Source organism: Lynx rufus, unplaced genomic scaffold, assembly GCF_022079265.1.
Source record: "Lynx rufus isolate CCGP_SWC_20201006 ecotype Redwood Valley unplaced genomic scaffold, mLynRuf1.p SCAF_8, whole genome shotgun sequence".
Classification (NCBI taxonomy): Eukaryota; Metazoa; Chordata; class Mammalia; order Carnivora; family Felidae; genus Lynx; species Lynx rufus.
In genome coordinates, this window is record NW_025814896.1 from 122188547 (window position 1) to 122200617 (window position 12071).

Here is a 12071-nt window from a genome sequence, read left to right on the forward strand (position 1 = left end):
CCATGGCGTGAAGGTCCCTGTTCAATCTCAGTCAGGCTGACTGCAGACTTGTGTTTCTGCTCAGCCAGTTCCAGGTCTAGGCTTCCTAGAAACCGTGTCTGCTCACCTTCCCCGAGCCCAGGGACCACCCAGCCGCACTTCCACCCGTGTAGGGGCCACTTGTGAAGGGCTGACGGCCGAGCTGTGTTCGTGTGCACCTCTTCCAGCTAATCCTGAGGCTGGGTCAAAAGCTGCGGGCTGGGGTGAATACTATTCGAGATTCGTGGTTGCATTTCATCACTTTCTCCCTCGAGCACTATGGGGTTGTCCAGTCCCCATGGCTGTACTAGGCTGATCTGGGGACTTTGCAAAGGACAAGAATGGTTGGCCAGGCATGACATCTGTTGAGCTCCTAAGGAGCTGAAGACTGTCTAGATGTCAGTAGAAGCCAGTTCCCAGGGCTCTGCCCTGGTGGCTCCTCGGGCATCGGTGACAGGGGTACCAGGCGTCAGTTAACTACTTTGAAGTGGCTGTGCTCCTGTTTGGTGGATTTCAAGAATTGTGTTCATTTAAAAGGGCATAAGCTCAACTAATAGACCTCATTAACTTGAAAGATATATCATTTTTTGCATGGAATTGGCTCCTTCATAGGATGGCTGGCTCCATTAACTTTATTGCATTGGCAATACTTTGTATAAGGTGTGGGAGATGCTGCGGCAGCAAAGAATCTCCGGGGCTGCCCGATCCCAAGCTCCAGTGGCATCCGTGGTGGCCGAAGCCCTGTCTGAAGTCCCTTCCGAGGGTCCAAAGTCCCTCACAGGTTTACTTGAGGAATTAAGTCCACTCACTCACTCATTAAGTCCATCTGTCACACGGTACTTTTAGAGATGAGGAAAGAAGCCAAGAGTCACCAATTTATGTTGAGAAATATCAGACACATGATCCTAGGAGATGTAAGACAGCCACCATGACCCATCTTTAGCCCAGACATGCTAAGTGACAAGCTAGGGAAGCTAGAAGGTGTGGTGTAGTGGGAGGGGAATGGGTGTCACAGGCAGGAGGTTTTCATCCTGACCCCCGTTCCCCCTCTGCCACTTACATCTGGGCAAGTGTCTTAGCTGAGCCTTGGTTTTCCCTCTGTGAATCCACCTCCTAGGGCAGCTGCAAGGGTTACATAAATGCAGAGTGAATGTACAATGAATATAAAACATCTACTCCACGTCCTTCCGAAAGACAAGTCTGCATCTGCTGGCACTGATTGCCGCTCCTACTCCCCAGCTGCGCTCTCCCGAGCAACTCCTCACCTTCTCTGTTGGTGAGAATTTACTCCTGAACAATAACTCATCCCCCCCTCCACCTCCTCACACCCCTTCATACCACTACCATGAATATGAGAGTGGGATAGTGCCTTAAAGGCTATTTAGGACCTCCCCCATTTTGCAGGTAGGGAACTGAGGTTCAGAGGTGTCACTAAGATTTCACACTGCCCCAGGAAACTGTCTCTAGAAAAATCCCCTGTGAAACCATCCCCACTCAAGTGTCCTTTGTAATTACTTCATCTGGTGCTAGGAGTTCTTTACCTGGAAACCTTCTCTGTCCCTGCAAACCAAAAGCCACATGGAGACAGGACCCATTGGGCCAAGCTGCTCTGGGTCATGCCCATGGGGCACACGTTGCCAGGCTGCTGTGATCAGAGCGGTACATCCCACAGGAGCACAGTGCTGGTGCCGGCAGCTCCCCCAGGCATGAATGCGAGGAAGAGTAGGGACCAGACACCCACGTACATATGGGGTGGGGTGGGGGGCAAGTCATAAGTGGTACCATGTAGGCAATGGCTCTGGGAGTGTGGTTTGACTGGGGAGGAGACAGTGTCCAGAAAGAAGATGACAAGGACAAACTCTAACTCCATTTGCCAACCAGACTGACATGTACCCCGTTATGGACTGAATTGTGCCCCCCACCCCTCACCATTTGTATGTCGAAGCCCTACTCCCAAAGAGACTCTATTTGGAGATAGGGCCTCTAAGAAGTTAAATGAGGTCATGAGGGTGGGACTCTAATCCAATGTGACTCTAATCCATATAAGACAAGGAAGAGACACCAGGAGTGCTTGTCCAGGGAAAGGCCATGTCACAGCAAGAAGATGGCTATCTATAAGCCAAGGAGAGAGGCCACACCAGAAACCCACCTTGCTGGCAGCCTGATCTTGGACTTCCAGCCTCCAGAACTGTGAGGAAACAGATGTCTGTTGTTTAAGTTGTCCAGTGTGTGGCGTTCTCTTATGGAAGCCCTGACACACTAATATATAGCCCATGACGTTGGTCCCACAGGAAGTGGTGAAAAACAGATGTGTGTTTGCCTGGGATGTGTGTAGATGCGGGTCTGAGACACAGAGCAATGGCAACATTGAGAAGTCACTTGGAAGAGAGGAGGAAAAGGCAGTGAGAGGCCAGTGGGCAAAACCAGAAAGTTCACGACGCTGTGCTAGGTCATCCAAAAGGCTCCTGGGAGAGCTAGAAAGTAAAACAGGGCATTTTCTTGGTGATGTACTGATGAATACTTGGGCTTCCCTTTAAGACACATTATTTTAAAGAAAGAGAGTTACACTATGAAAATAGGCAATGGCAACCGTTTCAACAGATAGCAAACTTCTGGCCATTATTTTTCTTTAAGCAATGTACACAATGTTTTCTGTTCCTCACATGCTTCTGTTATTTTGACCTTTTATGTTTCTAGGATAGTAAGCGTGCTCTTGAATGTAAGGTAATTTCAACCAAAGCCAGTGTTCCGCCATGTTTTCTCCATATGTGTTATGGTTTGGGGTGCTATGCCCTCCCCATCACGTGGGGACAGGCGGCAGGTGTGCCATAGCTTTGCCAAGCACTCCTCCTTTGAAAACTCATTCCCAACCTAAAAAACTGAAAAATGTTAAGGATCAGCCTGACAGGACATGCCTTTCCTAGCAAAGACAGCACACATTAGATGTTTGCACAGTGATTAGGCAACAGGAAACTTGCCACTAACCTGTCATGATAGGAGAGAGAAAGGTTTACAAAGAATTTCTGGACCTCGAGGCACACCCTGATTTCCCAGTCAGGTGTTAATGGCACTCAAGGGTTTCCTACCTGGATCACAGCCCCTGAAGGCCAAGGGGGTCTTCACTTTACAAGGCCAAAGTGGCCTTCTAAGACCAGAATGACTTGACCTTCACCAGAATGAGTTGAACTTGCAAGACCCAAATGGCTGACAAAATGGACTCTTGCCCAGGATCAGGGATCCTTATCCAGCCACCACTAACTGGGCAAGTAAAGCAGAGAAGCTGGAGGAAAGTCCAGGCTTCCTAAACTTTGGGTACCAAGGGGTCAGGGAATAGACTTGGGTCCTTAAGTGTAAATCACTAGCTGAACCTGTATCAGATCAGGACAGGCCCGATGAACCATTTGATTAGAAGTGTCTGTGTGTGTGCGTCGCTCTATGATAGAAATCGTACGATTTCTTGAGAAATCATAATTCTGTGTCACTGGCACTTAAACATTCTTTCCTATGATGTGGGCTCTGTAGAACTACTTCCCTTCTGTCTCCTCCCCTCCATCATTCTGACTGCCTTTGAAGGCCCAGTCTACACTGACCTCTCTTTTCCAGCCCCTATGGTTTTTACTGCTGGCTCCCCCTGGACTCCGCAAGTGGGGATGCAGCCTTCTCCGGGGAGACCGCCATCCCTCACAGCACCTGGCACAATGTCTGGATGGCACACGGTAGGCATCCCCACAGGGCCTCATGTTCAGTAGGAGCAGAGATCGATATGGGCATGGAGCTAGCACATTCCATATTATCTTTTGAGTGGGAGAAGCTAAGTGTGGGTCTCACACAGTTGGTGACTAATACTATACACATTACTTGCTCAATAAATGCTTGGTGGTGCAGCAGGGAAGGAGGTGACATGACTCAAGCCCCTCAGGGGCTTCTTCATGTCAGTGATCTAGAACATAGTGGTCATCCCCGCTGGTATCTGCGTGGGCTTGAGACTGGGGTAGCTGGTTTCCTACTGTGGGTCACTGCCACTTCCTGAAGCCCCTGGAAAGGAAATGTTCCCTCCCTTTGCTCTAATCTGAAGAGCCCTCTAATTCCCATGGTGTCTTGACTCTGCTGTCCCTGCCTGTCAACAGTTAGGGCCAGGGCAGGATTTCCGATCTCAAAGATGCTCAGCAGAGATTTGGGGCTGAAAGTCCATATGCTATTTCTAGCTCTGTGTACTCAGCTCAGTGAGGAGGGGGCCCCCCATGCACCTTGCTCTAACTGTGTCCTGCTGAGCAGAGCATCTCTGAGAGGATTGTGCAGAGGCTGGGGTCCTGGGGTCACCTCCTGCTCCGAGAATGACATGGTCTCTGGGTGGTCTAGCGGCCTTTGCTGCATCTTTCCGCTTGCCTGGTTCACTCATCATCAAATGATCCGTTAACACAACAGTTAAGCCCTGGACAACCCTCCAATTAATGATTAACAAACCTCAGGAGGATAGAGCCCTGTGAAGGGGAGGAGGGCTTTCTGAGGCAGGGCTGGGGCAGGTACTGCCCAAGCGAGGAGGAAAGACCTCGTGTAGACAAAGTGTCAAATTCCACAGGCTCTGAGACACATAATTTTTGAGTGAGGGTGTGTGTGTTGGGGTGGGGGCAGCCTAGAAAGGGGAAAAATTGGGTTGAGGGTCATGGCAATCAGATCTGGGAGATTATTTTGAGCAACCTTGCTTTAGAAACAATGGCGGGCCTGAGCTAAAGGTGTGCCAGACAATGTTTCTCCTCCAGGATTCTTTACAGTAGTGCTGGTAATAACAACAGCTAGCATAAATGTGGGTTTACTATGCGCCAGGCACTGTGTTAAGACTTTGCATACATTATTAAGTCCTTAAAACACGTCTGTGAAGATGGCACTATGATTATCTCCATGTTACCGATAAGGAAACTGAGGCTCAGAGACACCAGTGTTCTAGCACAGTTTCACTGTGGGTTAGTGGTAGTGGAACTGGAATTCTACCTGAGCAGTCTGGTGCAGAACCCGGGCTCCTGGCCACCCTCCATGCTGCTAGCCACGTGCTCGTAACCCACTCCCTCCCTTGCATCCCTCCTTGGTTGGTCTGCGGGAGTGACATAATTCTGTTTGTCCCACCTACTGATCTGGCCCTGGAGGAGGACCCATGCTGGGAGTCTGGCACCCTGATATCAAGCTGAGTCTCCCAGGATGCTGAGATCCCCTGAGGGCAGACAGGAGAGGCCCTCAGAAGACAGACAGCTCCTGGAATTAGGGGGAAGGTGTCAGCAACAGCCCTGTTCCTTCTGGTTGTTATGGCAATGTGGAGGGCTGTAAAATGTTACATCGCGGGAAGGCAGTTTCTTCTGTCCAAAGTGGACCCCTAGGAACTAGGTGCTTCAGACATCACGGTGTTGACGCAATCTCCCGAGACTCCCAAGGCAACCTGGTCTTTGGCTTTCTCACGTTACCCTGGGCGCCTAAAAGGCCACAGCACTGAAGAGTGGTCCTGGCACCAGTAGTGAAGATAATAGTAGCAAAGACTTTCACAGTGATTACGACATGCTAGGCGCTATTCACAAGGGCTTTATGTAAAATAACTCAATCCTCACAACAACTTCAAGAAGGATGTTCTATTATTATCCCCTTTTGTAGATGAGGAAATTGAGGCAGAGTTTCAGATCGCATTTGCTCTGGGGCAAGCATCTGGGTGGAGGTGCTGGGGCACAGGAGGAACTTTGAAATAGATGGTCTTACGTTCCCAGCAGTGTGGGACAGGTATGGGGGCAGTGACCGGTTGCAGAATGAACTCTCACAGCGGCACTTGCCTGTGTGCTGGGGTCACCAACCTGCATTCACCACACAGAGGGAGGAGGCAGCTGGTGAGAAGTCAGAACCTCAGTGCTGACTTGCAGCCCAGTGCTCTGTGCCTTCTTTCATCTAACCCTTCTTAAGCGTCTCTCGGCACCAGGCATTGGCTGGGATACTGGGGGTGGAACGGGAATGGGAGGGATTCTTGCGGCCCCCACCCCAGTGCCTGGCAGTCTAGCTGGCAGAATGATGCAGGAGCAGGGTAACTGTTGCAGGCACGCGGCCAAGCCCAGAGCCCAGCTGGAAGGGAGACAACCCTGGGCTTAGAGTGACTTCGGGGCAGCCTGTGAGCGGAATGGCAGAGAGGAAGGTAGAGGCGGTGAGGGGCTGGACCCTGAGGCACCAAGTGAAGGGTCGGGCACTGTCCTGAAAGGAGCAGGGGCTGTTGGAGGCATTTGGCGGGGAGTGACAGGACCGGACTTGCGTTTTGCAAAGACCACGCTGGCTGGACCTCGGACCTGGCTGGGAGGGGATGCACTTGGGGCCGGGAGGCCACCAGTGCAACCGGAGGTGATGGTGGCCTGAAAGGGGAGTGGTGGTGGGGATAGAGAGACGATAGATGCAGAGGCGGCAGAATCAAAGGTGTTTTTAGACTCCGTGCATAAGGGGGTTAAGGGCAGGTCAAGGACAACCATGGGCTTTGACTTTGAACTGCTGGATGGACTCATGATGTCATTTCTGAGACGGAGGCACAGGAAGAGCAGGCCTGTGGGAAGATGATTTCAGTTTGGACATTTTGTGCCTCTGTGCTAACCATGCGTGGGCAAACAGCTTTATCATGAATTCCCAGCTGCTTCTAGAATGTGTACTGAGCAGTGTGCCCTGGCATGTCAGAGGGTAGGGTCTGTGCTGGGCTCTACCCTGGGGAGAGCAGGCCAGAATCCTCCTGCCAGGAAGGTGACGCATCCACTCCCTTTCAGGAATGGGGACACCGTGGTCCCACGGAGCTGCTTCACCAGGGGCTGCCAACCGTATGAACAAGCTTGGGTTTCTCCCATCTCCGCTGCACTGGGGAGGGGGCTCTGATTCCCAGCCCTTCACTAGCTTCTCTCTAGACCCGGGCTCAGTGTTGACAGGAACAATGGTTTTCAGAGTTAAGAGGGCAAAGTACGATATATGTTCATGTCCACGATCTCATTCAGTCTTCCTCTATATCTGGTGAAGATGGTACTCCCATCCGATTTTAAAGATGAGGAAAAGGAGGCTCAGAGAGGTTAGGAGACTTGTCCCCGTCACACAGTTGTACACTATGCCTCAAAGTATCTTTACCAGATCCTGTCTTTGCCACTCATGGAGACAGGGTGGCTGCTGTCCAAGCAGAAGGCAGCATAGAGACAGAGCTCCACAGAGTGGGGGCTCAGGGGCAAGGATGAGAAGGGAAGAGGTGTGAAACCACAGGAAGGGGCTGTGCACACCCCACAACATAGCTGCCTGGCCTTGGGAACCCTCGTGGCCCCTCACCCTAGGCCTACAAAATCGAAGGTCAGACGAGACAAGCCTCACCATCTCAGGTCAACCTGGATTTTGTTTTTTGTTTCAGAAGCAGGTAAGAACAGGTGCAACCTTGCTTCTCTCTCCTTGGACATGCAGGTAAGAAATATAATCACCTTTCTGCAGCTCAGCTCACCGCTAGTCTGGGGCTTTAAAAGGTCTCTGGCTACCCTGTTAGCCACCAAGAACCCTTTGTGGAAAAATATAGGGGATGGAAAAAAATGACACCAATAGATTGCACCTGTGTTCTGACACAGCTGGGCTCATGTGCAGTGACATCAGACTTCGCTCATCTCACAAGGCCTGGCGTCGGCCACCAGCTCTGCCTTTGGATTGGTTCATGGTTTCCAATCCAACAAGACAAGGCCTCAGGTATTTTATAACAGAATTCAAATGGAACTAATTCTTTTTTCCTCCCTTATCACTTTGCACACATGAAATCTATTTTAATTAGTTTTCAATACATAATCTTTTTTTTTTAAAGAATGAAATCGTATGGATTGTTCCCACCCCCAAATTGTTCTTAGAGAAAGAAAGATTTATCTTATACGTTTCCTAAGAAAATCTATATGTGCTCAATGCATTTAAATAACACTCATTAACGCGAACTGCATGCAAGCTGGCTTCTCTAGTCACAGATGAGAGACAATCGCTTGACCTATTGCAAATCAAAAAGCATTTCTGCACCACCTTTATTTTTCAATTGGTTAAGTTTTAAATTAAAGTCCCAACGCCCTTTTTGGGAAGGCAGACTAACATAGCCCCAACAGAAATTTCAGCTCAGTCGATTGGAAGATAATTATAAGAAACAAAATGTGAAATTTTAAATCAGGGCACTAATGAAGTCTAAAAATACCGGTGGCCCATCCCTCTGGCTGGCGAGACCTGTTCCTCATGGAGGGGATCTCTCCATAATTACTCAACCTCGTGAGAGGCCAGGTTGTCATGTCAAACAATAGAGGAAAAATCGTGGGACTTTAATGAGCTAGATCTCAAGGAGCTCCAAGGAGCTCCATGGTGAATCTTATTATAATGCCGGGCAAGCTTTCAAACAGAGAACAGGAGAAAAGGAAAGTTCTTTTTTTTTTTTTTTCTTAAGTGGAGCTCTGACTAGTGTTGATGTCATCATGCAGTGCCTCCTGGTTCCCACTTGGAGCCAGCTGTCTGTCATTTAGGAGTGTGAAATCAATTGAGTTTTGGAGATGTAAAATCCCTAGGGGCAAAATTAAAAGTGACCCAAATCCAAACCCACATGGTCTTGTCAGGAATATGATTCTCACATGGCAAGTTTCAAAGATTTGGTTTCAAAATTCTGGTTTCTTATTTTAAAAAATATGCAGTTGTTTGACATTAGATCTGACAGACAAATTATAGCTTTAGCAATAAAGGCTTTTAAGATTAGAAATGAAAAGAGAAATTACTTAAAAAAAAACAAAAAAAACACAACAACCCACCCAGGCTTGAGTTTGGAGACATTTGTATGTTCATGCTTCATTGTCTTTCTTCGCCACAGATATAAGGGGATAAGTCAGCTGATGAGGGCCGTAAATAGAGAAGTGAGTTGAATGTAATTTCTGGGGAAACCACCATCTCACTGGTGAACTATGGAAATTAGCGTGACAGATGGGTCACCGGTTGTTGTCGGCTGGAGCCGGGGTGGGCGAGGCGGGTCTCACTGGTCTACCGGAAGGCAGGGCTGTGGACACCTTCTAGGATTACCCCACGCCTGGCTCTCACCTAGCACTGAATCCCCCCTAGATGGGCTGGCAGAGCGAACCCCATCGGGGGCTGTCTCTCTTCTTCCTTCCTGTCTGTGGGCTTGGGCTTACCACAGAGGATGCTTCATGCCCTCTGGCCCCAAAAAGATGTTACAGGTGTGGTTCTGCAAATGGCCAGCTGGCCCAGTGTGCACAGGGGCCAGCGGGGGCCTGTCTCTACCACCTGTAACTTCCTGATCTTATGGGTTCAGGTGCCTGATGATGGATGCACCTGTGCCTGGCAACTTTGGGGAGGCGGATCCCAGTTCTGTGCTGAGCCCCAAACCGTGGACTTCAGACCCAACGGGGCCAGTTACCTTTCAGCCTAGAATAAGTCCTTTTCCCGGGTGCATGTCTGAAACTTGGCAAATTGCCAAGACCTTTCATCAGCCCTAGGAGGCCTCTGGGGGTGGCGGCAATGCCCCTGTGGTTGGGGGAGGGAAACCCACCCAGTGCCTTAGGCTTTGGCAGGAGCAGCTAGGATACCCAGTTCTCAATGTATCAGAGCTGGAAGCATACAAACTGGGAGTAATTTTTTTTTTTCTTTTTAAAGGGAGAGAGAGCTTAACCAAAACAATTCAAACAAAAAATCAATTTAGTCAATTTTTTTTTTAAAAAAAGATCTTAAACAAAGCAAGGGTTTACCAGAATTTAGATGTAATTTTCTATAATTTTGTCATTTAAAACTAGTGCTGATTTCCAAAACAAAGGCAGTTGGGGCGCAATCAGATTGGGAATTAAACCCAATGGAGATCTAGACACGGCTTTGTTGTTGGGATGCTTGACGAGGTCTGAAAATTGCTCAAAAGGATAAAGAGAGAGATGCATGAGAGCAGGCAGGAAAGAAGGGCTAGTGGGACTCGTTCTCCGCGAAGAGGCAGGGACCCCTGCCAGGCTACCTCCAGGAGCTGTTAGCAAGGAGAATGAGAGGTTGTGCCCAAAGGTCCACACTTCCTAGAACCATCTACTGTCCCCTAAGAGGCCTGTATGCCCCAGCAGGGAGACTGCCCACCATATGCCCTCTTGCCTGCAACTGGGTCCAGGCCTGGCTGCCTCCCCTCCCCACTCAGCAAGAGAGGGGCCTGGCTGTCTGGAGCTCTAAGGGATAGCGAGCAAGTCTGGGGCAGATGCACCCCACCAGCCTAACATCTGTGGCCCCCGGTCCTCCTGCCCCCTTCCGCATTCTGGCTGGATAGATAGATCCCTCGGTCAGACGTCAGGAGCGATGCTCTTTGTCGTAACCCTATGGCTGGGGGCTCATCTGCAGGCATGAGTCCTGCAGGCATGAGTCCTTGAAACAAAATAATCCAAGTGGCTCAGGATGGTCTGTGAGTGTCTCTTGGGGAGACATTCCTTTCACCTAACATCTGGGGAGCTGCTCTCATCCAATGGCACAGCACAGGGCGCCTTTCTAGGGAAGGACACAGTTCACGTCCTGACTGTTCTCATGGGTGGAAAATGGAAAAGGCCCCACAAAAGACTGTTCCATGGAACCCTAAGAGGAGCAGATGATTCCTGCTCATTCCACACTTGGCCTGGCTTTGGGGTGAAAGGTGAGAATGGCCTAAGGCTTGGGCTAGAGGCAGAAGGACCCTGGACCTGGCAGGCTCTCCCCTCCCTCCCTCTCCTTGCCCGCCCACATGTCCTCGCCTGGCTTGTCCTTCCCTCCTCCACTTTCCCCTCTGCCTCCTCTGTCTGAGACCGGGCTGTCTTGGGCAAGGGGAGGCCCCACTACTGCTTCTGGGTTGGGTGAGGCCAGTGAGGGAGCTGCTGGAGAGCTCAGGATGCCAGGAACACACTCCTGTCTGTGCTGTGTCGTGGTGACCACTCAGGGAGGCACAGGTGTGGGCACACGGGAGCATGTGAGCAGCGGGACTTACCTTTGGGGTGCCCAGGGTCGGTGAATTCATACTTCCCCACGCCAATTGTCCGCAGCATCTGCAGCCCATGGGCCGAGTCAGTCGTGGGGGGCCCATTGGTGGCAGGGGCACCGCTGGGGAGGGTGGCAGACGGCTGGGCTGGTGCTGGTGGAGGCAGCAGGGGCCCTGCCATGTGGCCATTGCCCACGGCAGTGGGTCCCGGACGGGCCACCTGCCCCACGCCAGGCAGTGTGGACATGGCCAGGGGCTGTGGGCTGGCGTACAGGGCCTGGGCCGGCATGTTGACCACCACACTACTCAGTGGCTGAGAGGGTGGCTGTGGGAGCGAGTAGTGGCCTGGCATCAGCGGGAGCTGGGGCCCCACGTGGGGAGGCAGTGAGGGGGTCACCCCAATGACTGGGGCCTGGACGTTCACAGCCGGGCTGAAGGTAGGAGGCTGGGCCACTCCATAGGAGTGTGCGATCAGGGCAGGCTGGTTCCCGGCGGCCACCGTGGTCACCCATGGCCCTGTGCCTGCAAGGGAGACAGAAGAGAGGTCATCTGCCGGATACACATTCACTCAATAAACACCGACTGTCCCAGGCCCTGGGCTGGGTGCTAAGGTCACCGAGGTGGACAAGACACCTGCATCCAGGACCCCCCAGATGAAAAATCTGTGATTACGGTAGCATTGGGGTACATGAGCAGATGGTCGTGGAGGCTCAGAGGGGGAGCACGATCTACACAGAGGCAAAAACACAGAGAGAAAAAAGCAGAGTCCTTCAAAGAATTCTCGGTTCAAATCTTGGCTCTGCCATTCATTAGCCAGGAGCCCTGGGCAAGTTGCTTTTCTTCTCTGAGCCTCATTCTCCCCATCTGTCAAATGGAACCAGCAACACCTACCTCAGAGGTCTCCTGGGAAAAATTGAATGAGGGAAATGTATTTGGGGGAAAAAAACTAGCAGAGTGGCTGGTATGTGTTAAATGTTCCATAAATGTTGCTGTTTTTCCTTCCTTTCTGGAGAATAGCTGTCTGGAGGAGGTGGGGAGAAAGCTAGATTGCGAAGATAGTAGGTGTTTCCTGGGCAAGGCG

General features: G+C 50.8%; 1 protein-coding gene across 1 annotated transcript in view; it reads right to left on the bottom strand.

Annotated features, from left to right (window-relative positions):
• KLHL29 (kelch like family member 29) overlaps positions 1 to 12071 on the bottom strand; it is a 142968-nt gene that overhangs the window by 46245 nt on the left and 84652 nt on the right. Inside the window, exon 3 of the mRNA XM_047069284.1 lies at positions 11000 to 11512. Coding sequence (XP_046925240.1) covers positions 11000 to 11512 — 513 coding nt within the window. The remainder of the gene's footprint in view (positions 1 to 10999; positions 11513 to 12071) is intronic.